The 25,327-nt window shown below is 38.7% G+C and overlaps 2 protein-coding genes across 9 annotated transcripts in view; one reads left to right on the plus strand and one right to left on the minus strand.

The window, feature by feature from the left end:
* LOC120541157 (interleukin enhancer-binding factor 3-like) overlaps nucleotides 1-18,181 on the plus strand; it is a 38,551-nt gene extending 20,370 nt beyond the window's left edge. For 3 of the 6 annotated variants that reach the window (XM_039772521.1, XM_039772517.1, XM_039772520.1), the window contains 8 exons: nucleotides 1,814-1,987; nucleotides 2,091-2,228; nucleotides 2,487-2,630; nucleotides 5,088-5,220; nucleotides 6,513-6,560; nucleotides 13,988-14,368; nucleotides 14,712-14,813; nucleotides 15,244-18,181. In XM_039772521.1, the coding sequence (XP_039628455.1) occupies nucleotides 1,814-1,987; nucleotides 2,091-2,228; nucleotides 2,487-2,630; nucleotides 5,088-5,220; nucleotides 6,513-6,560; nucleotides 13,988-14,368; nucleotides 14,712-14,813; nucleotides 15,244-15,365 (1,242 nt within the window). In that variant the 3' untranslated portion in view covers nucleotides 15,366-18,181. Of the gene's footprint in view, nucleotides 1-1,813; nucleotides 1,988-2,090; nucleotides 2,229-2,486; nucleotides 2,631-5,087; nucleotides 5,221-6,512; nucleotides 6,561-8,066; nucleotides 8,143-13,987; nucleotides 14,369-14,711; nucleotides 14,814-15,243 lie in introns of those variants that run through there. The other 3 variants (XM_039772522.1, XM_039772523.1, XM_039772518.1) reach the window with 2 other exon arrangements.
* The window catches only part of LOC120541159 (butyrophilin subfamily 3 member A2-like), a 34,466-nt gene continuing 16,851 nt past the window's right edge, over nucleotides 7,713-25,327 (minus strand). For 2 of the 3 annotated variants that reach the window (XM_039772529.1, XM_039772527.1), the window contains 2 exons: nucleotides 24,389-24,462; nucleotides 19,394-21,139 (listed from right to left, as the gene is read on the minus strand). In XM_039772529.1, coding sequence (XP_039628463.1) covers nucleotides 20,919-21,139; nucleotides 24,389-24,462 — 295 coding nt within the window. In that variant the 3' untranslated portion in view covers nucleotides 19,394-20,918. Of the gene's footprint in view, nucleotides 7,947-19,393; nucleotides 21,140-24,388; nucleotides 24,463-25,327 lie in introns of those variants that run through there. The other variant, XM_039772528.1, reaches the window with a different exon arrangement.

Here is a 25,327-nt window from a genome sequence, read left to right on the forward strand (position 1 = left end):
TCCCAAAATTTCAAAAGATCTCTGGTCTCAGAATGAATCTGAATAAAAGTGTACTCTTTCAAGTGAATTCTCAAGCATATAATATTAGATTAGATACCCTACCTTTTATCATAGCAGAACAGTTTAAATACCTCAGGGTAAGCATAAAGCTCATGGAAAAAATTAAGCAAGACTTGCATAGATGGTAAACTCTTCATCTCACACTAGCTGGATGAATTAAGACTGTTAAGATGAATATTCTTCCTAAGCTCCTTTTTTTATTCCAAAACATTCCCCAATATACATTAATAAATCCTTCTTTAAGCAATTAGATTCAACAATAACATAATTTACATTCACGCATCCAAAGAGCGACCCTAAAAAGGCAGAAGGCGGCATGGCTCTACCTAACTTCCAGTTCTATTACTGGGCAGCAGATATACAGGTGATAAGATCCTGGACACAAATGGAACATACACGGGCTTGGTCCGCAATAGAAGTAAAATCCTGCAGTACTACTTTGTATTCCCTGCTCTGTGCACCAATAAGCACACGTTATCTGCAATATACTAATAACCCAATTGTGCTTCACTCACTTTGAATATGGAACCAATGTAGAAAGCATTTTAAGATGGAGAAGCTTCTATCTGTGGCACCTCTGCAAGAGAACCACCTCTTTCAACCTTCGCAAACATATGCAGTTTTTAATATTTGGAAAAAATTTGGAATTAACTAACTTAGGATGCAAAGACGTTGTCTATATAAAGATCTCTATGAACAATTACATTCCAAATTTCACATTCCAGCTACACATTTCTTTCACGATCTTCAAATTAGGAACTTTTTTAAACAGAACCTTCCCGATTTTCCTCATCTTGCACCCTCATCCATGCTGGAAAAAATATTGCACAATCTCTACAATATATAAAATCATTTTACAGTCCCTCCCTTTCAAAGATCCAAGAGGACACTGGGAAAAAGATCTCTCAATTAATATATCGGAAAAAGAGTGGGAAGTAGCAATGCAGAAAATTCATTCTAGCTCCATATGCGCAAAGCATACAATTATACAACTCAAAATTATATATCGAGCACATCTGTCTCGTCTAAAACTCTCAAATGTTTCCAGGGCATGATCCAACCTGCGAACACTGCAAGTCCCAGCCTAACTGGGTCACATGTTCTGGGCCTGCACCAAATTAACATTATTCTGGACAAAAATTTTTAATTACCTTTCAGACAGCCTTGGTCTCACAATCCCTCCTAACCCATTAACCGCTGTGTTTGGGGTTCTTCCAGATGGGTTTAAAGTGGAGAAAGACAAACAAATTGTGATTGCATTCACTACACTTTTGGCACACAGACTTCTTCTGATAAACAGGAAGAACCCAAGCTCTCCTCTTTCAGGTCAGTGGGAAACCGATATGTTTTACTATTTGAAATTGGAAAAAATCAAATACTCAGAGGATCATACAGACCTTTTTCAAAACATGGCAGTATCTAATCGGTAATATTTTAAAATAAGCTCATAAAGCACAGGGAATTTATTAATTTAGGTATGTTTACAAGCCTTAAATTTCACACCATTTGCCTTGCTATCTCTCTCAGGAGTGGGGATCGATTTGTCCTTAACTCAATTTTTCTTTTTGTAAAAACTTGATTGATTTATATGGATTGTAATAAAATTAATAAAAATATAATAAAAAAAGAAAATCATTGTAATTCCTCATCCTTACTTGAAAATATTGTTTCAAAGTGTCCACTAAATTCTAGCTATAATTGTGTGTCACCACACAGCGTGATTTTAAAAATATCTTGTGGTTTTATCTTCCAGGTTCTGCAGGACATGGGACTGCCGACGGGAGTAGAAGTAAAAACTGCTGAACCTGTAAAAACTGAGGAAGTTGTAAATGAAGTGGAGATTAAACCATCTGTAGTAGCACCCCCTGTTTCAGAGACCAGTAGTAACTCGAATGTTCAGAATTCAGACTCTGGCAATAATTCTGAGGTTTGTGGCTACCTGATTTACTGAACAGTATAAAACTACATTGGGTCCTATGTATGGCAGAGAGACTAATTTTTTTTTCTCTCCTACCCCAATCTCCTTCAAGAATGCTCGGCAACAGGGTCCAATTTTGACCAAGCATGGTAAGAATCCAGTAATGGAGCTAAATGAGAAAAGGAGAGGTCTAAAATACGAGTTAATATCGGAGACTGGAGGCAGTCACGACAAGCGCTTTGTCATGGAGGTATGTGAAGTTGAGTTTTTGGCTGTCTGGAAAGATGGGAAGATTATTTCTCTCTTCCTCTGTCATAAATTTAGTGGTGCAGTGCCACATTATTCCTTCCATATATGAAGGCGTTTTTGTTGTTTTTCCATAAAGCCTCATGTAGTGTCTTGTATAACCTTGGGCACGATGCCACTTTGTACAATAGAATTTCCATCGAGTAGTATGTGATTGTTCTCAATGCTAAATGTTTTTTTTTTTTTTTGGTTGTCTTTCTAGGTTGAAGTGGATGGAATGAAATTCCAGGGTGCTGGCTCTAATAAAAAGGTGGCCAAAGCCTATGCTGCTCTAGCTGCTCTTGAAAAACTCTTTCCTGATGCACCTGCTGTAGACCCAGTTAAAAAGAAGAAACCACCACCGATGGTAAGTGACTCTTCCTAGTATTAGAGGAAATTGTTTGAATTGTGTAGGTGTAGCAGTGCCGGATAGCACTATTTTCCAGGGTATTAACAGTTATCCTGTTTTGGTGATTTTTATCACCAGGACTCCATCCACTGTGGAGAAGTCCAAAGTCTTTTGTCTAGTTTGTGTGTGTGTATATGTGTATGTATGTATGTGTGTGTGTGTGTGTATATTATAAAAAATATGTGTGTGTGTATATGTGTATATATTTCTGTTTATTTGTATGTCTGTGTGTGTGTACAGTCCCGATCAAAAGTTTAAGACCACTTGAAAAATGGCAAAAAATCATATTTTGCATGGTTGGATCTTAACAAGGTTCCAAGTAGAGCTTCAACATGCAACAAGAAGAAATGGGAGTGAGACACAACATTTTTTGAGCATGCAATTTAATGAAAACGATGATTAAACTGAAACAGGCTGTTTTACAGCAGATCAAAAGTTTAGGACCACACCTCCAAAAAAAACCCGTAAAACCAACCCCCCCAAAACAGAAATCAAACTTCCAAACATGAACTCAGTACTGAGTAACTCCAACGTTATTGTTGATCACTTCAAAAATTTGTTGTGGCATGCTTGATGCAAGCGTTTCCATGAGGTGAGTGGGAACATTTCTCCAAGTGGTGAAGACGGCCGCACGAAGGGCATCTACTGTCTGGAACTGTTGTCCATTTTTGTAAACTTCCCTTACCATCCATCCCCAAAGGTTCTTAATTGGATTTAGATCAGGGGAACAAGCAGGATGGGCCAAAAGAGTAATGTTATTCTCCTGGAAGAAGTCCCTTGTCCTGCGGAGATTGTGTACTGTAGCATTGTCCTGTTGAAATATCCAGACGAGGGCCCTCAGTCATAAGGAATGCTCTCTGCAACATCTGGACATAGCCAGCGGCCGTTTGACGCCCCTGCACTTCCTGAAGCTCCATTGTTCCACTGAAGGAAAAAGCACCTCACACCCTTATGGCGCCCCCACCACTGTGGCGTGTAGAAAACATCTTGGGTGGGATCTGCTTGTCATGCCAGTAACGTTGGAAACCATCAGGACCATCAAGGTTACGTTTTTTCTCATCAGAGAATAAAACTTTCTTCCACCTTTGAATGTCCCATGTTTGGTGCTCTCTTGCAAAGTCCAAACGAGCAGTTCTGTGGCATTCATGGAGACGAGGTCTTTGAAGACGTTTTTTGTTTTTGAAGCCCTTCAGTCTCGGATGCCGTCTGATGGTTATGGGGCTGCAGTCAGCACCAGTAATGGCCTTAATTTGGGTCGAGGATCGTCCAGTGTCTTTACGGACAGCCAATTGGATCTTCCGGCTCAGTACTGGTGAATTTTTTTTGGGTCTTCCACTTGACTTTTTTTGTTCCATAACCCTCAGGATCATTTAAGAAATTCCAAATGACTGTCTTACTGTGTCCCACCTCAGCAGTGATGGCGCGCTGTGAGAGACCCTGCTTATGCAGTTCAACAACCCAACCATGTTCAAAAAGGGAGAGGTTTTTTTTGCCTTTGCCATCAGAACATGTGACTACCTGACAGAAAATGACAAGGACTCCACATCTTTGCACAGATTTGGCCTTTTAAAGGCATGTGGTCCTAAAATCTTGATCAGCTGTAAAACAGCCTGTTTCAATTTAATCGTTATTTTCAATTAATTAAATGCTCAAAAAATGTTTTGTCTCACTCCCATTTCTTCTTGTTGCATGTTGAAGCTCTACTTGGAAACTTGTTAAGATCCAACCATGCAAAATATGATTTTTTTGCCATTTTCCAAGTGGTCTTAAACTTTTGATCGGGGCTGTATATACTACTCACAATGAAACAGCCAACCATTTTAGCATAAAGTCCAATACTTGTCGGTTTTGTTGGGAATACACTTCATGTGACCACAGTCAGCACAATCAAATCACACGAATACTACTTTGATGAAGCAAAAATGCCAAACCTGGTTAAAAAGCTCCATTCCTATTTGGCAAACGATGCAGGGTATTGATTAAAGTTGCTAATCAGGTTGGACTGTCACACATGTATGTCATTTATAATAGGAAATTTAACATGGAAGAAATGAAAGCATGCATTATTAAATCATGTCTGTTTTCTCAAGGGAACACTGCATCTGGGCAGTTTTGTGGATTTTTCACATTTTCTAAACAACTTCCTTGTTAAGGATAAATGCTTTTGTATTATTAATGTCCATCGGATTGGACTGGTGCTCTCTACAAGGTTTGGTTCTGATTCTGCCATAATTGGCAATGCCTTTTAACTCTGCTGTGACCTTTTTTCACTTCTGCTTCATCAGCATAATTAAATTCCCTGTTGATTATTCTTAAGATCACTCGTTGCCTAATTATTTCTCGTTCTTTAGTGTGAGCTCTAGTATTGTTTATTGGTTTTTCCCTAAAGCAGCTTTGTTTTAATATATAATTTAGCATAATCCTGGTTTTGGGCTGATGGCTGCCGGTGCAGCAGGAGATGCTCCCGTTAACCCCAGAGGGCGAGGAAGAGGTGGACGTGGAAGAGGCAGAGGCAGGGGATTCAATAATGCAGGAGGCTACAACCAAGGTATTCATGCAACAGTGTTGTTGTTGTCATGGGGGTAAAAGAGATGCAGCTTTTTCTAAACGCAAGAAATGTTGACAGATTCATATTAGAATATGAAACATTCAGACAAGATTATTGATGCAGTGGATGTTGAGCATTGTTATGTTGGTAATCATTATGAAATAACCCTGTTTTAACCGGTCTTCTGACACTAGCCTGATAAATATAAGGCATAACATCAATTTCCTATGAAAATGTCTGTGACTTAGAAATGCAGCATTCTGTCATTTATAGAGATAAATATTTAAGATACCCGTTCTCCTTAGTGACCAATGTATATAATGTGCCATTAATAAACCAGTAACAATTTTTACTCAAAATACTCAAGTTTCTAAAAACCTGAACATTGCACAGTAATTGGCAGTTACACTTTAAACTACTTTTATGGCTCTGAATTCATTCAGTGTTGACTGCTACCATGTCTAATTTGGTTCTTTAGACTAATAATCAAAAAGATACTAGTCTAAATAGACATCCGCTAAGTAAAGCAAATTTTAATCTAGTAAGGCTATAAACTCTCTAATGTTGTCATGATATATGAAAAAAATTGTAATGAGCTAGAATGACAGTAGTATACTTGAACGCTTACAAATATTGAGCGGGAATGACACATACCAAATAGCTCATAATGAGTGCTACTTGAAGAGGACAAAATGTACAGATTTTGTTTCATTATTTTGAACTGTGAAATTTTAACAGAGCATGAATAACATTTGAAGCCCTTGGCAGTGTAGTAGAGAATTTCACTTTTTTAAAAATAGAAAGCCCCAACACTTTTCTCTCTTAGTGGAATATAGCAGATGTTTAAACTACTTGCACATCAGTTCTAGCTGTGATATTAACACTGTCATACAACAAATAACTCAAAACCATGAAGTTCTAATATTGTTCAGTGTTTTTTACAGAAGTTATGAGCACCACTTATTACAAATTTTACAAATTGTCATCTGTTTGTATAAGGTTTTGTTTGTTTATGGTGAAGGTATTTTCAACACTGTTCCTAACTTTGCTGCCACATCCAGTTTTCATTGTTATGCTTACTTGACAGAAACAGACGGTGACCTGGGTGACTCTAGTCTGGATGGACAGCCATGATGAAAATAGATTTCAAAATAAAATAAAAAAAAAAAAAAAAAAAATTTGATTTAACAGATTTAAACTCTTATGTTTATTTGTTGTGAGCATTTCCAAAGTCTTAAGTATTCAGACCATGTGTGTTCATAGCGTTAATTTTATTTTTTTTCTCACTCCAGGAGGATATGGAAGCTACGGTTATGGATCAAATGCTAATTCTGGTTTTAGTAAGTATCACAGATTTGTTTTTGAAATTTGACTTTTTTTTTTATTTTGTTCAGCACTGTTTGCAGTTCATGCATAAACAGCATAGTTATGTCTGTTATGGTTTTTCAGTGAAGTACCAGGTTACGTAGGGTTAAACGTTTCACTGTTGGTATTTGAATAATTTAACTCTGGCCAGTGAACCTTACCAGAGATTTACCATCAGAAATACATTGTCATTACACTGAAAGAAAATGGCTAGATGTATGTGTACTTCAAGCTACGCTTTTTGTGATAATGTACCTGCTTGCGCCTTTGCTTGTTTTACTGCTAACTAAACCCATTTGAATGCACAAATATAAATACAAACAATAATATTGCATATTCATGCTGACTAACTGCTCCATTTCACACCAGCCATTTGGCCGAATGCCAGTCGGGTCATTGCGGTTGAAGCTCTAACTCTAGTATAGGTTCCTGGTATGCATACTGCCTGTACAGATTGGCACAAGCTGAAATTTGACTTTGGTGGCCTTTTTCAGAGTGCAAAGTGGTACTTTTAAAATGCTGCTTAGCTGTTGCCATGCTGCTCACCCCTGCCTCTCTGCAGCTGTTTGAATGGAAGTGGTGCACAGCTGTACTCCCAAAACTCCATGGGGGTACCGCATGTTGTTCATGTGTCAGTGCTTTGACGTGTTCGCAATGTCGCAGAGAAAAATTATTAATTTATTGGTGCTTAGCGTTTCATAGAGGAAAGCTCGTGTGATTGGACAAATCTGTCAGAAACAGAAAATAACTGGTCATGTATTATGCTCATCAGTAAACAAAACCAAATAAAGGAACATTGGCTGCAAGTATGAATGGCCTCAACTCTGTAGGCTGTAATTTGGTGTGTGACTGTATTTATATCTTGGATTTCAGTGAATTTTATTCCGGTTAAAAGAAAATGGTAGTATTGGCAGAGAAACGTTTTCATCTGCATCACTTGAGCTGGCAATATTGTGAATTCCAGTGTATTTTCAGAGTTAAACAAGATACCAAAATTTTTCTCATCACTTCCATTGCACTACCTGAAAGGCCTCCCTTATGATCAACTCTTAACTTGGTCCAACAAACACTCTCTTACAATAAAAGGCTGTTTGGAGGAGTCGACCAATAACTGAGCAATGTTACCCTTCTATTTCAGTGTTAGTTTATTCTGCTGTGTGATGTCTGTTTTTTAAACAAGATTTTAGGTCATTTTTCCCTCCCACTGCATTTTTCAACTGTGTAACAATTTTACATTTCTCTGCTTTAAGCTGCAGATCGCTTTCTGTCATTTTTCATTGCAAATGGGAGTTACCTGAATCCAGCAATTTTTTTTCCTGAGGAAAAGCCATCTATCTTGAGGGTGACAGGAGCAGAGAAATCTAAAAAAAAAAAAATATTTATTTATATATAGATCTAATAAATGGCAGGAAATTGCCAGTTCTCAGAAAATCTAATTTTAATTTTTGTTTTGTTTTTCTCTGCTCTGTCTCAATCTGTAGGTGACTTTGTCTCAGACTGCTATGGCTACCACGATTTTGAATCATAAATCATCCCAAAAGTGTTTACCCCAAAAAAGAAAAAAGCCCATTCCTGAACATTTTTCTTCTGTCTTTTGGCATCAGCTTCAAAAATCCTAAATATTTAGAAGCCCAGTGACAGTGCATCAAATTTTGACGTCCGTCCTGCAAAATCTCTTCATTGCTGTTATGAACTGGACTGTAAAGAAAAAATTTGGATCAAAGCTTTAATCATCTGATTTGGGGCAGTTTTGTGAGCAAAGTTTTGGTTGTGTTTTTATTATTGCAAATATGTTTATTTTACGTAGTATGGCTGTGTTCCTAAATTGGGAAAATAACATCTTCCTGCTGAGCTTGATGCAGAGTAGTGAGAAGCAATATCAGTCCGTACGATCATGGCATTTAAGGGTCAGCAAAGAGGAAGCTTTTACTTTATAAACGGGGTAAAGCGCACGCAGAAGGGGGAACATTTTAGTGTATTAACATTTTAAGCTGCGGATTGGAAACACAAAATGTTATATCCATGTAATGTCGTCTTACTTTTGAGACACAGCAAGTTTTAAACATTGTCCCATGTCTATTAAAGGAATAATATGCTCAAAATATATTTTTTTCCCCCCATTTACTTGCTCCACATAAGTGGTGGCCCAAAAATTTTTATTCTCCTGTTGTAATACAGAATGGAAAGAGAATTTTATGATGTAATAAAAGCCAATAGTGGCCAGTGCTGTACAGCGGCAAACGATACAAAACATTACGTCTTTTGTTATTTTATTGCATTGGTAACAATTTCCTTTTATTGTGTGAAACATTTTTCTCTCCATTCTGTATAAAAAAAGTGAGATTCAAACTGTTTCTCTGTGACCTCTGCAAAGTATATAGGGAGAGAATAAATTAAAAACAAAAAAATAATTTTTGGGTTAAATACTCCTTTAATGAAACCTCAGAAGGGGAATATTTAAAGCTGCAGAATTTGAAATTAAAAAAAAAAAATACATATCCATGAAAGTTTAGTTTTACTGGTGAAATGGCAAACATCTGTTCCCCATAAACATCAGTTTTTGGGTGAGTGTTTGCTCTGGAACTCCAAAGCTGTAACAAGACTGGCGCACACTCAGAATGCACAACTTTTTTTTTTTTTTTTTTGGTTTGGTTTTATTTTTTATTTTTTTCCTTCCCTGTTTATATGTATGTTGTCACTATTGTTTTTTAACAAAATAAAAATCTGAACAGAACTTTTTGGTATATATTTATGGTTTATTAAAATGAGAAAATGCACCCACCAATGTGGAATATGAAAATGCATGGATCCATTTTTGATTTTGTTCATAATAAAGTTTTTCTTTTAATGGATGAGTGACATTAACCCTCTTATTTTAAAAAGGTATACTAGCTATACCATTTCTTACTGTATGGTCTGTGGTGTAGAGTGGGTTTTAAATAAATACAGTAAGCTATTTGTCAGAGGTCGGTACCAAAGCCATGGCGGATAAAAGAAAAGAATGGATAATGGAACAGCTACTTTTAAAAATGATATGCAGTACATTAGTTTAGCTAATAGTCATAAATAACTTTACAAAACTATATTAACAAAGTTAATACACTTGGTAATGACCAGTGTAATAAGCAAATACAGCTCAGAGGTCCTGTGAGTTTGCTATGTTTTACTTCGGAGTCTTTGTTTCGTAACAAACGGTGCCCTATATTATACGTTATCTGGGTTATGGAGCGCACCTCCAAAACGATAAATTGATTGGTAGGGAACGTATTCTTTTATTTTCTGACTCTTGCGTTTTTTTTTTTTTCTTTATACTGCAAGCACTCCTGCTTTGTCTCCCAATTCCCTACTCAGTACTTCCTTCTGCCCCACCTTCCTTTTTCTCCTAAGAAGCATGTCTACCCCTTTCAGAACAGAAGCCCTTCACCCAGTCCCATCACTTAGAGCATTCATTCCACCCTTTCTACTCCTGCACAACGCATCACAAATGTTCTTGCTACTCTGTAGATTGAAGCAATTTTCGCCATTTCATAAATGCTTAATTTAACATTTTTGTAACAATTCCAACATCATTTGCATACATTTATCATCCATAACAACGTAGAGTAGAGTAATTGATTATAACAAAAGAGAAGAGCTACGAAACGCTATTAAAACTGAAGGTACATAATTGACAATGTGATTTTAAAATGCAGCCTAACGCGTGGTGCTGGGGAAGAACACAACACACTAGCAGAAGGGAGAAATGTTTGAATGTGCAAAGCTCACAGCAGTAGTACAGTAATAGGTGTGTGTTGGCGTGTGCAATGTTTTTTTGCTTATTTAATTTTTGGGGAATTCTCCCTGATGAGTAAGAGATCCTGATGTAGCATTGGTATGGAGGATGTGTGGATCTTTTTATGTTCTAAATTAGAGCAAATGTTCAGGCGGGTTTAGGGATTTTAATGTGTGTGTGTGTGTGTCTTTTAAAAGATGGATGTCATATGAAAGGGATGTTAGGCCTTTTTTTTAAGCTTTCTTTTTGCCCTTAGATGGGCACTGAAAATATTAGTAATCTGTTACCAAATCTTAATACATCAAGAAAATTGTAGCGGAAGTGTTAAATCTTTTTTGCAAAAGAGAAAGGTGGTGTTCTTTTGAAATCCGTCTTTTATAATTTTTATGCTCTAGGGGTCCTGGTGGAGGTTTTGGCAACTTGAGTGCTAGAATATTCATTGTTCCATAATTACAATTAATAGGTAATATATAAATAAAGTAATTAAAGTATGCAACATGCTAAACTCTAGCTTTTAAATTTCTTAAATTCTGTTTTAATTCAGTGTTTTGTATGCGAACAAATAGAACTTTTATCTTTGTAATTTGCTATGGTGAACATTTGTCTGTGGAATTCACTTATTTTCCAGGTTGAAAATGTGTATATTTGAATCTATTGTCTTTAACGAGAGAGAGCCTAGTTTGATTTCCATGGTAAGGCCTCGGAGTCACATTCAAAGAGCGTAGCTGTATAGAACTGCATTCGTGGGGGACGGGGGATTTGGCTTTTTACAGACAGTCAAATATGTATATTATACACATACTGAACCCACTAAAATGGAAGCAAATTGAAAAAGAAAAATACAGTCACAGTGAGGTAGTTGCAGACGTATGTCACATAAATGAACCTGCCATTTTAATTTGTTTGTTGATTCAGTGGGCCTCTCTTAAAATGACGTTACTGGCCCAGCGCACCACAGCATAGAAGGCCACAATGGCCATCCTATTGTAGAGTATGTGAAGGATGTCAGTACAAACATTACAAGCATCCTAAGAAAATAGAACTTCTATTTTCTCCTTTGCTATGTAGTTCCTTTGTGTTGTGAGACCAATGCAGCCTGTGACCCCCAAGTAATTGTAAGAGTGCACCATCGTCTGCGTGGCAGCCTTTCCGAATAACATGTTGATGTAAGACACTTGTTGGCCTTTACACATCTGCGTTATGTATTGAGAGCTAACACAAATGAGAATACCTCATTTAGCAACATTCTAAACTTGACAGCTGTGCTGCGTAACATTTACCTCATAGCAGTGTTCATGTTGCTAAATGAGCACTTCCTTCTACTTAGAGTAGAAGTGGTGAGTTTGAGTGGCCGTGAAGTGGACTGCACGTTGAACTTGTCAAGCAGAAAGCAGGCTTTATGCTACATTTAACAGCAAAAGGTTTATTTGGTTTGGAATCTTTTCTGTTCAGACATAAATGATTAGTGTTAGTTATGATGCAAGAAGCCATAAATGCAGAGTTATATCTGCAATATGGAAAAGAGCACATTTTAATAAACTCGTGGTATGGTTAAACTGTATTCTGGGGTGTATTGTGTGTGAAAGAGAATGGTGAGTGATTGTGCTTAAGAAGTCTTGTTTTGCTGTATTGAGCAGTCTAACAACATTGGGCTACTTGGAATGACATTTGTAAAGGAAATAATTTTGTGTGCCATCTGTGGTGTTCAGTACTGCAAAACTGCCAAGCAACTTTTAATACTCAGTACAGTATGATGGTTCTTTTGAAACCATACCATATTTACTCAATACTGACACTGCTCATAAGATGCCTTCTAGACTTAGAAATGCATTTTTGTAAGTGAAAGCAATGGCAACACCGTAGTTCACATAATAAAGCAAAACAAGAAGAATGACTATTTTTTTATACTAAATTTTTAAGTGTAGAATTGTGTAGCTTTTTCAGTCTCTCTGAAAGGAGAAATTAAATGCTAAATACAAGTACATTTAAACACCTTTTATTCCATATATTATCACTTGTTCAGATGCTAAGGACATCAAATTCACATTGGTCTGAATTGCTTATTGGATTAAGGAGCATTAATGTCATTTTCTCAGCAGTGCTGCATTCTCTATCATCAAGCATCCTTGTAATACAAAATAACTGATCTTTTTTCTGAATTTTTCCTCCTGGTATTTTTTTGAACTGTATGCTTATTCTGATATTTTTGTGGTTAGATGCTCTTTTGCATTTATGTCTTAAGTGTAGGGTGTTTTTTTTTTTTTAGTAGCTAACCAGGACTTTTCATACATTTCTCAAATGTTTTTACATTTTTTTGAGTGAAACGCAAAAGGGTTGAAATACACTTTGTCATCATTGGAAATAATAGCAAGGTCAGTGTCCTCTGCCACATTTTAGCCTTTCAGGTAAATGTCCATAAGATGTAATTACACACCTCACAGGCTGGGATGTGATGTGGAGTCTTTTTTGTTTAACCATATAGTTTCTGGGTGCCCATTCAAGATGAGCAGCCTGTTTTCTTTATAAATGTACAGTAACATTCTTGGGAAAATGTCTTGTCATTTGATATAGTTCTGTAATTTAAAATGCAACATTTGACCATCTGTAATTATGTACATTTATATGGTATAACTTGCCATTTCAGTGCTGCTTCATAATTTAGTTTTTGACATTTTAAGGGGTTCACGTACTGTATTTGCTAACCAGGTATCTTTGGCATTATTCATACTACCTCCATGCAGCTGCAGGCTATGCATGTGTTAACGGGTTCTGTTTCTTGGTCCACCTGCCAAGTGTTGGCATTTTTCACCTCATCAGTAAGGTGGCATTGATTCTAAGATGCATACTGAACTAAATTAAATATAGGTAATAGTGCCCTAGAATTGAGTATATATTATGAATGAATTCCAATGTTTGATGACTGTATTTTTGTTTTAACAGCTTTATTTTATAGGCTTTCTTTATACTTTATATCTTCACACTGTAGATATTGAACATGTTTTAAGTGGGTTAGTCAAAGTCTTTTTAAAAAAGAAAATGCTGCTTTTTAAAATACAGTAAACAAAAAAGGGGTAGTATCCTGTAGGCCCAGCATGATGGCACCAAATGATATGTAGTCGGGTGTACTCTCCTGGGACAGACTCAATAAACCTGAAGTTTGAAGTTGTTGTATGCCCAATCTAGAAAAGGCTTCCTTTCATAATCTTGTTCCTAAAACTACCTTTACTTTTGATAGTTAATATTCCAGTGATTAAACAATTTAACCTGAAAAGTCTGTTCCTGTTTATTTTAGCAACATAGTATGGGTATTTTTTTTTAAATGAATATAAAATGTAGGCACTCTCTTTAACTTGGGTGTCTTTGACTTTTAATATACCCTTAAATTGGTGTTCATTCTCTACTGCTGAATCTTGTTGTCAAGTATCAGAGCAGTTGTGCATGTCTTCCACAAAGCCAGCTTTATGACTGATTTTGTTTTCAAAGCAAAACAATTGCTTTATCTTTGGAATTTACTCTTGGGTTATTTATTTATTTGTTAATTATTTTTAAAGAGTTTAATATGGAGGCTTGTATTGTCGTCAGTAATGTTGTAGAAGACAAATTTTTTAAAATCTACCATTCTTCTCCTAGATAACTATAACAATGGTGGTGGATCTGGAGCAGCCTCGACAGGCAGTGGTGGTGGTGGAGGAGGAGGATACTCCTACTATCAGAATGATGGTGGCTACGGCCCTCCTCCACCAAATCCTAAGCCTGTTGCCAAAAAGCCTTTACACCATCAGGGGGTTAGTGGTGGTGCTGGTCTTGGAAAGCAGCCCTTCAGTGGAGGAGGGTCAGCAGGCTACCATTCACAGGGCAATCCAGGCCCCTACAGCCAGGGCCAGTATTCAGGATATAGTCAAGGTGGCCAAGCAAAGAAGAGCTTCAACTCCAGCCAAGGAGGTGGAGGCGGAGGCAGCTATTCAAACTACAGCACAGCCTACCCTAGTCAGGTGACTGGGGGGAGTGGAGGTAATAATGTGGTTAAATACTATAAATGCGATTTTACGTTTGAGTCCCGTGATTAGTTTGTGTGCAATCCAAATGATTAAAACTGTTGGGTACCTGTTGCACATCTTTATTCCAAAAAATGGACTACATTAGCACAATGCACAAGTACAAAATTTGTATTTTTACTTTTACTGGGTTTCTGAATCTATCAAACGTTTACTGTTAGTCTTACCTGTTGCTTAATTTAAGTGTGCATATTTCAGGCTTATTGTGTATTCTTTTATCCTTCAGCTTTAATAAAGGTGTCCGAAATTTAAACATTCGTTCTGTGTTGATGAGATTTTATTCTTTTGTTTGTTGAAAGCAGGATATGGCAGTAACAGTTACGGATCTGGAGGAGGATCCTATTCAAACCCGCAAGGAGGCTATGGTGGAGGATCTTCTGGTTCTGGCAGCAGCTATCAAGGCGAGTGAAAAAAAATTTTCTTTCACCATGCAGATGGGAGATTGCAGGGTGTGAAAGTTAGGCTGCGATGTTAGTTCACATTTCTGACAAGAGGACATTCAGCCCAACAGATCTTTTACAGTGCTATATCCCTATTTCCTTCACAGTGATGCAGTAAAGTTTTGAAGGTCCCTAAAGTACTCCTTTCACACACTCTTTTGTAATTCCATGCGTGAAGAAAAATTTTACTAAAACATATTGGTTAATCTGTTAGGCTTGCTTTATTCATGTTAGGCTTGCTTTATTCACTTCTGGATGATAAACATGGCATGCATTTCACCCTTTTTAAGCTTTAATCGGTACACGCACAGAAGGCCTTCGTCATTTATGTTTATTGATGATGTCCTGCTCTAATAGACTGGCTAACATCATGCTGTGATTGTTTCCTCAGGCTTTGGCTCTCAGAGTTACAGCTCACAAGGTGGAAGCAGCCAAAGCTACGGTGGCAGTCAGTCTTCATATTCTAGCCATCGGGGGTATGGAGGAGGAGAACAAGGCTATCAATACAGATGAATGAGTTGAAGAAAACTTCACCCCAGAGGATGAACGATTCAGACATTTACGTTTTCATATTTTTTCTTTTTTTCTTTTTTTATTTTAATTGCTTGGCAGATTGCGTGGACTTCTCCATATAATCCCTCTGAGACTGAAGTTGTTTATTTTAGCTTTGGAGGCAACGAGTTTGTATAGCATTGTTTTTGTAGTGTTGAATCTTGTGCTTTGTAAATTTATTTTTTTTTACTGACCAAAATTAAATATATACACACACACACACTGCTTTAAAGAGGGATTTTAAGATTTGCAATCTGTAGGTTTAATCACAGAAACATTAAAGTGCTCAGCCATAGTAAATGGACTTGTTAATGGTTGCAATACAAAGGTGACTATCAGCTGTGGTGGTTGACAGTTACTTGTTTGCTGTATAGTGTGGGCATTTCAGTGCAGTTTAGGTAGAAAATGAAGGCTTCAGGGCATCAAAATAGTTGAAGTAGAAAGAAGGTAAAACCACTACACTTTATATTTTTCTATTCACCTTTTTGCTAAGCTGTGCTAACATGTTAACTTTAATAAATGTGACGGCTCTTGGTGTGTGAGCTTGTGTTGAAGTCCATTTCAGTTAGCAAGTGTAAATGTACAAGGTTTTTAACTCTGCTGTTTACCCTGAACATGTGCTTTTTATAAATTAAACTTTTCTGCCCTATTCTTTTTTTCCTTCCCCTCATTAGGATGGAGAAGGAATCAGATGCTTTACCAAATGTAACTTTAATAATATTTTTTAAAATTAGTATTTACAAATAACTGGACAATAAATCTAGACTGAACTGAATGGTGTTAAATGGATGAGTGTGAGGAGAGGATTTGGCTGTTTTTTTGACTCACCTTTCTTTCTCGGTCAATGGCACAAGATACCTTTTTTAAAGTTATGATGCAGAATTATTTAGAAGCAAGTGTTTCCTAAAGCCTGACATTGTGTTTTGTTTTGACATTGCAATTCCAGCTTCTTGGTGTGCCTTGCAAATAAGGTAGAAGTGGCTGGTGGTGGCCATTCACAGTGGAGGCTGCTTAATTATAGAAACCGTTAGTTTGGGATTTTCGCTTGTCAAACGCTACATACTGGTAGTCACCTTTTAGGGTACAAGGTGGTGGGTTTTTTTTTGTTTTTTTTTCCCCTGATCCTTTTGTTATAGCAAAGCAAACACATTTTGTGGTTTTATTCAAAAGGAAAATCCCATAGGAGGCTTTTTTTTTTTTTTTTCACTCATTACTTGCAAAGGAGTAAATGTTTTGAGAGTTGTCAGTGGATTTAATTCTAAGTGTGTTTAGTTAATTTAAACAGTACTGCCAATAACCGAATACTGGTAAAGTGAGGAGGTGAGTGTTTGTTTGAGTCAGCATATTTAAAGAAAGTGAAATTTTTCCAGTGAATGCAATGCAGAGTGATAGTTGCCTTTGGGTAGCTTGATTTAAACAGTAATTTGAAAATCTGTATAGCTGTACAGAAAAAAAAATGTTTTTTAAGCACTTTAGTGAGTGTTTAGTTTTTATTTTTATTTTATTTTTTTAAACTGTGAATTATTTCTCCAGTCACTCATCCAGTCCTTCACAATAGTGAAGGCAGGGACTGAAAAATAAAGCCTCTCACCCACCCCCTCCACCCTTCATGTTACTTTACTTTTTCTGCATTTGTGGCGTTTTAGTGCCAGTCAGACGTTCTGTTCTAATGATTTAAATATTGATTGATTCACCAAAATGAAATTTTATTGGTCTTGGCTAATTTTTTTCCCCCCAGTAATTGTTTGCACATTCATTTTATTGCCATTTCATAAGGCCTAAATAAATTAAGTCATAATTTTTCATAGGCTTGCAGAATTCATAATTCAGTTTCACTGAAACCATAAATCAGTTGAATTTTCTCAAAGTGAATTGAGCAATAGATAAATATAAAAATATAACATTTTCCAAAATGTGAATAGTTAGCTCATTTACATACTTGGGCCACTCATTCCTTAGTTAGGAAGTTGTATGGATGCACATTATTTGTTAAATTGTTTTGTGTCCTGATTGATTGTCCCAGTATGATCACATTGTTCACCTTTTCTTCATTTTGTTTGCTTTTACTTTTTATTAGTTTCTCACAGTATGTCAACTTCTATTTCTTCCACAGTGTAACCTCTAACGATGGAATCTTTGCCCCAAATGCAATGTGGCGTTTTATATCTCTCATTTCCTATAGCATGTGAAGCATTGTCCGTTAGCGTCATGGCTGATCAGTACAGGAGAGAAACAACATTGCACAAGGAACTAAAAAAATAAATCAGTATTTTTACTGATTGAATTCCAAATGTACCAATTATTTTGCTACTTTCAGACAAATAGTTTAGGTGGCTGAGAATTCAGTGCATCCCCTAGGTGTTGTGCTGGTTGTTAAGGTGGATGTTACTGCAGAGCACTTCATCCGCTGCTACTGGGAGCGTTGACGTGACTTGACTGTGCGATTTAATGGTAAACGTGATGACTGTACCCTGGGAGAAGAATGCGAGTTGGAAAACAATGAGTAACAACTTTTTTTTTTTTTTTTAAATTCAGGTTGAGGTGCCACATGGGACCAACTATCGTGTACGTTAGGCACTTTATTTTAAGATAGAATCTGGATGAGTGAGGCTTGGGTTGAATGGGAGGGAATGGAAACCAATTCAGTCATTGGGTCTCGGGTAAATCACTTGATCCACCAGTGTTCATTTATAGGCAAAATCAAACAGTTGTGCTGTGATTTGTAAGTTACTTTGGATAAACTGTTGGCTGAATAAATACAAACTTTATTGGTACCAGTTTATTATCTTTTTTTGTATTTTGTAATTTGCTTGCATTTTGGGTCTGAAGTATCTACAGAAAGGGAATGTGTCAGTAGGGCTGCGCAGTACCCAGAATTCCAGTCATTGTGTCTGTTTAGAATTCTCGGAGGCGGGGGAGAGAGAAGTTGGTTTGTGTTTGCTGTTTTCATATTTTAGATCTCTGACCAAGTGAAGGAAGTCACTTAAATCCACACCTAAGGATTCTAAACGCCTTCATTTGGTATACAGGACCTCTTGAGTGTGGACGCAGGGAGACAATGCTGATCCCGAAGAGAGAGACAGAAGAGTTTTGTTTAAGGTATTCTCTGGATTTAAATTTAACTTTTATAATGAAAATTGTTACCATGGATGCCGTGATTTCAGTTAAGGCCACCTAGGTGAAGTACATGTTGTGGGTTGCTATCTTTATAAACTGTTCCTGCTGGGTAGGAACTATGGCCAAATGATATGAATGTGAGTAACTGAGCTACCCATCGAAGACTGGCTGAAATCGGAGTGATCTACATGGACCTCTGCGTATTCAGTGTCAAGGTTAGCAATGCACCAGCAGTTGGAATGAATCTTGCCACGCATTTAGCAATAAAATATATTGTTGGTCAATCCAGAAGATAGATGGTGCATTGTATGAATAAAATTAAGGCACACATTGACAGACACCGTGCACATGTCTGTTATTTACCACTTGGTATGGATTTAATAAAAGCAGTGTAAATATGTATGTGTTGTGCCGTCTGTTGGTTTGATAATGGGAGTGCATTTTATTACAAATGTTTGTCACTCCAACAGATGACACATCACAGACATATCATCTGGCCAGACACTTGTCTTTTTATTAAGGTTGAGGGTTAGTCAGAGAAGACTTGGTAAAGCTGGGATTCTAGACTCTAAAATCTAAACAAGAATTTAATTTAAGCCTTACATTTTAATTTTTTTGTGCTACCATTCTAAGACAAGTTGAAATCTTAAGTAAACAATGTGCCATCTGCAGTAATGTATGTAGTAATGAAAAAAGCATTTGTCATTACAACAGATGGCATATCGCCAGTACAATACATATCTTCTCCATTTAGTATGGTATTCATAAAAGCAGTGCTATTGTTTGTGATGCACCACCTGTTGGAATGACAGACAACCGGACTAACACAGAGACACTTGTCCTTTCATGATAGTGGATGTGATGGTCTCTTGTTTTTTTTTTTTGACTAGGTGTGATTGTAGGGGCCCAATGCAGCTGTTGCCATACTTGCTAGTTATGTGGCAGCCTTTGAGTTTCAGCTTATTGTCATGGTTCAATTTGGAAATATTGTTCAGCTACTTATCTCTTTCTGCCTCCTCTTCTCCTTTTTCACTTTGGACACCAGCTGAGAATGTGGTGCAGTGACTGTTCCACGGCTCAGTCGACAGGGTGGTGATTAAATCTTCCCCCATCTAAAGAGCCACACTCTGCTTTGATAGACAACATATGCAGGTGTGGGGGACTCGGCTTGACACAGCCTACTCCAGCAGATTTTGTGGTCATCTACTCAGTGCCTTTGGTGGCATGCAGCTCCCCACCGCCACTGCTCCTGCTGGAACCCCTCCGTGCCTCTTGGTTTGTGGTAAGGGGTCATCTGTATGCTGGCCAGACATGCCTGTCCACCCAATTTTTTATATAATTGGGATGTTAAAGTATATCTTTAAGAAGTGCATTTTCGACCTGCTGTGTGCCGAAGCCAGCCACTCTAGTCTGCTTTTTAAGGCCTCACAACAATTTGTTTTGAGTGGAGCACAGCAATCAAAAAATCCAATAAAAAGAAAAAATAAATAAAAACCAAGCACTGAATACACACCAGGCACAATTCCCATGAGCCTTTATTGGGCTGGGGCGGGCAAGGCCGTCAATGGAGAGTGACTGGAGCCCTTATCTCTGAGGACCCAGCCCCCCCAAACCCAAGCGACATGGCAGAATAGGCATCCACAGCTTGAAACCAATGTGATCAAAAACACACTTTCACAAAAAAAACAAGAATACATAAATACAGTATAATAATAATTAAAAATGAACATAGGCAGACATGTTTGCACAGGGCCGCCTTGCCTTAACCATAAGATTCTCCTGATGAGGGTCTCTGCAGCAGTGGGCCAAGCAGATTGCAGCTCTTATGGAATTTCCAAGAATTCCTGAACCAGCCAAGAGAGAATTCCTCCAGTATAGCCAGCATCTGCCCAGTGGGGAGAGCCAATTCTTGGGGGTGCAAGTTACAGGCATCTTTACAACCTGTTCAAACTGGTGTGTACATGTTAAGGATGTCCGTGGAGGGTGATGAGCGTTTTGTTAAAGGAGAACGCCACAAGGGGGCTTGCAAGTAGAGATGGGGGTTTAGGAAACCAGGTTGACAGAGTTGCTCACCTTATCCTGGTTGTATTCATAGACCCTCATTACCATACAAAATTGAAGAGCAGTGTAGCCCACCTAGGGTCGGGTTACTGGGCCCCACACTAAAGGTTGGAGTCTGCAGACAACCAGCTGCTGTTCAGGCAGCCCACTTATAAGACAAAGGGTGAGGATCCAATATAGGTTGGGAAACAGACCTCCACAGAACAGACCCTGGCAATTATATGACCAAAATAAATAAGAATTGTAAAAATCCCATTTTAGGGTAAACAAATGTGACACTGAAAATGTAAAACAAACCGCATCTGGGGGCAGTCGTTGCCCAAAGTGGCCTCGGCCTCAGCGCATCAGTGCCCTCTGTTGTTCGGCACCTCCTGCTTTGACAATGCAGGCCTGCAGGAACTCCAGGAATGTGAGGTCTCGGGCGCTACTCCGCTTCTTGTCGTCCTTGGTGTAATTGTGGACAAAGAAAACCCGCAACGATTCTGGCCAGGAAAAGGTCTCCAGGGCTTTTGATCCATTTCGGTTCATAAATGTGAGGACGACATAAGGATACAGACCTAAAAAAATAAAAGCATCCATTGGCGTCTTTGATTGAAATGAATGTGGGATCAGCAGGAGGGTCAGGTCGCCTGTCGAATTAAATGAGGCACACGTGGGCTTTTACTGGCTGTTTGGGGCCCTGGGTGTCTGCCCCTCCTCAAAGGCGGGTCGAGTATCTGGAAACTCCCAGTCATTGTCACATTTCAGATGAATAAAGCTCTCTCCTGTTGGTTAGCTGTGCTTCAATTGGCTTGTTGTGCATCTTCTCGTGTGATCATGGAGCACCATGGCTCCAAAAGAGACCACGAAGTAGTTGGAAAAATTCTACAGTCAAAGCCACCGCCGCTTTATAGCAGTAACGAAGGGCGGGGGCTTACTGGGTTTGCTGTAACGAGTAATGTTCATATTAAACCAGCTTATTAAGTCAGTTCTCCCATCATTTTAACAACGGTGGGAGTCTTGAGCCCAGGGAAGGCCTACACTGGGTTGCTGTTGAGATGGATAGCAAATCAAGTTGAAGGAAAAGGATTTTAGTACGTGACTGCGACCTGTAAGGGGTATTCATAGACGTACAGTAATTTATTTACAATGAGAATATCTAGTTGACCAGGGTGCATCTGGCAGGGGGTGCGCTTTCTCCCCTGCGATGTGCCCTTTCTTGATGGAGAACTGACTTGAGCCAAAAGCCTTCCTATTTGTACCCGTGGTGGAAAATAATTACAAGAGAGTAGCGCGGTACAGAAAAATTCATACGTATTTGACTTGCTTTAAAAGATAACATTCATTCCCAGAATATAATTCATAATCCTGTATACATACAGTACGTATTGAGGGCAGAGAGATGCCAAGGGACATCACAACCATCCAGCGGGAATGTCGACGGCACAGTGAAGACGCTTCTGACGTTGTGCTGGATCTTAGTCATCCTAACCACTCGCACATTTACATGTTCATAGAATTCATGTGTGCCAATATAACACCTTCACCCGTTTTCTGCCCATCTCTGTATCTCTCTGGCAGTCTCTCTCACTCTCCCTGTCCCATGGATTTCATACTTAAATTGGCCGCACATCCGGCTGTGTCATCTTCCAGTGGTCTCTGAATCTCCCACCCTACCCGCCTAACAGATTCTTGTGTCAGCAGGCTTAGCTAAATGTGTTGGGTTTCTGCTTATACGAGTACAACCGGCTACAATGAAATAAAGTTTACAGGTCATAGTGACAACGACACACACACACACCACACACTCTTGACGACCAGACAAGTGACGATTGCACCCCCCAAACATAATTTCAATGCTTTTTTCAGGTTTACGATCTCCTTTGATTCTTCTTCTTATCCTTGTGTTATGAGTGTAACACTGAACTGAAGCTACAATAGAATCTTACTTTGGTGTCTCTTTCTTTCTTCCTTATAAATTACCGCCGTAACACTAAGGACTGATCTACTATTTTATCTTATACAGTTGTGCTTGAAAGTTTGTAAACCCTTTAGAAGTTTCTATATTTCTGAATAAATGCGACCTAAAACATCACCAGATTCTCACTCAAGTCCTAAAAGTAGATCAAGAGAAACCAGTTAAACAAATGAGACAAAAATATTAGACTTGGTCATTTATTAAGGAAAATGATCGAATATGACATATGTGAGTGGCAAAAGTATGTGAACCTCACGGATGAGCAGTCAGTTTGAAGGTGAAATTCGAGTCAATGGGATGCCAGTCAGGTGTGAGTGGGCACCCTGTGTTATTTCATGAACAGGATCTGTCAAAGTCTGCTCTTCACAACACGTTCGTGGACGTGTATCATGGCACGAACAATGGAGATTTCTGAGGACCTCACAAAGAGAGTTGTTGATGCTCATCAGGCTGGAAAAGGTTACCAAACCATCTGTAAAAAGAGTTTGGACTCCACCAATCCACAGTCAGACAGATTGGGTACAAATGGAGGAAATTCAAGACCACTGTTACCCTCCCCAGGAGTGGTCGACCAACAAAGATCACTCCATCAGCAAGGCACACGTGTAATAGTCGGTGAGGTCACAAAGGACCCCAACTGAAGGCCTCTCTCAATTTGGCTAATGTTCATGTTCATGAGTCCACCATCAGGAGAACACTGAACAACAATGGTGTGCATGGCAGGGGTGCAAAGAGAAAGCCACTGCTCTCCAAAAAACACATTGCTGCTCGTCTGCACTTTGCTAAAGATCACGTGGACAAACCAGAAGGCCATTGGAAGAATGTTCTGTGGACGGATGAGATCAAAATAGAACTTTTTGGTTCAAATGAAAAGCGTTATGTTTGGAGAAAGGAAAACACTGCATTCCAGCATAAGAACCTCATCCCATCTGTGAAACATGGTGGTGGTAGTATCAGGGTTTGGGCCTGTTGTGCTGTATCTGAGCCAGGACGGCTTGCCTTCATTGATGGAACTATGAATTCTGAATAATAGCGGAGAATTGTAAAGGAAAATGTCAGGACATCTGTCCATGAACTGAATCTCAAGAGAAGGTGGGTCATGCAGCGAGACTACGACCCTAAGCACACAAGCCGTTCTACCAAAGAATGGTTCAAGAAGAAGAAAGTGAATGTTCTGGAATGGCCAAGTCAAAGTCCTGACCTTAATCCAATCGAAATGTTGTGGAAGGACCTGAAGTGAGCAGTTCATGTGAGGAAACCCACCAACATCCCAGAGTTGAAGCTGTTCTGTACGGAGGAATGGCAGTGTGCAGGAATGAGCAAAAGTTACCAGAAACGTTTAGGGGGGTCACACCAAATATGAAAGCAAAGGTTCACATACTGTACTTTTGCCACTCACAAATGTCATATTTGATCATTTTCCTTAATAAATAAATGACCAAGTCTAATATTTTTGTCTCATTTAACTGGTTTCTCTTTATCTACTCTTAGGACTCGAGTGAGAATCTGATGAGGTTTTAGGTCATATTCATGCAGAAATCTAGAAAATTCGAAAGGGTTCACAAACTTTCAAGCACCACTGTAGATATTTTCCTGTATTTTAGCGACTGCAGCCTTTGCTGCGCCTCTAATGAACATCTTCCTAGGGAGCCCCCTGCTGGATACACAGGGCCTCACAATATGAAAATTCACACTTTTCAGGAATGGGTTTTCCTCACAAAGCTGGTGAAGCCTTCATTTTCGGTTCTGGTGCCGTTCTTCTGCATGTGATTAAAAAGCCTCGTGGTCTGACATACCGGATATTTTCAGTCGGCGTGTCTTTGTTTTATTTTGAATCATCATGACTTACCACTTAAAGTCGTCAGATCCATAAGCAGCTGCTCAATTTCTTTTTTCAGTTTTACAGACATGACCCGATCACACCTGAAATAAGAAAGAAATGAAGAATGGTTCACAAACGGCGATGTGTCAGGAAAGAACTGGCATCGGCCACCGTGCTTTGCTTTGGCACACCCGTCTGTACTGTGACCTGCTGCCATCCCCCCATTCACTAGCACTTAACCTCCACTCATGTCTCGCTGGAAACCCTCCTTGGAGCGCGGCGTCTAAATGTCATGTGATCAGGCTGACCAATCACAGGTGACGATGGGTGAAGTCGGCAAGTTTCTATTCCCATACCTGCATTGTAAAATTAACACTCGGACGGGGGGTCGCGAATCTCACTACTAGGGAGTTAAAAAAACAGGTCTGGGCTCTCGTGGCCTTTGAATGCAATTTTCTTTTTTCAAAAGATGTTTTTGCTCCCGTTTTATTGTTTGCCGAGTTCTGGATTTGTATCGGGAGTTGCCGGTTGTGGATGGCCCTTTTTTTAGGCAAATCCGTTTTGATTTTTGAATATTGTGTTGACTAGGACTTTCCACGTCTCTTTATTTCTACTAACTGACTCTGGAATATCACGTTCTCATCCATCCATTATCCAACCCGCTATATCCTAACACAGGGTCTGCTGGAGCCAATCCCAGCCAACACAGGGCGCAAGGCAGGAAACAAACTCCAGGCAGAGCGCCTGCCCAACACCGGGCACAAACGCCAAGCACACACTGGGGCAGTGGTTCTCAAACTGGGGGGCGCGAAGAGGTGAAAAAAAGAAAACAAGAATCGAAAATATGAAAAATATATCTACTGAAACCAAAACAAATTAACTTAAACTACATTCTGATACTTGAAAAATAAATGTAGAGTTAGATAAATGTTCATAAACGTTAAGTAGGTAAAAATATGATATATC

The sequence above is a fragment of the Polypterus senegalus genome, chromosome 12 (assembly GCF_016835505.1).
Source record: "Polypterus senegalus isolate Bchr_013 chromosome 12, ASM1683550v1, whole genome shotgun sequence".
Lineage (NCBI taxonomy): Eukaryota > Metazoa > Chordata > Cladistia > Polypteriformes > Polypteridae > Polypterus > Polypterus senegalus.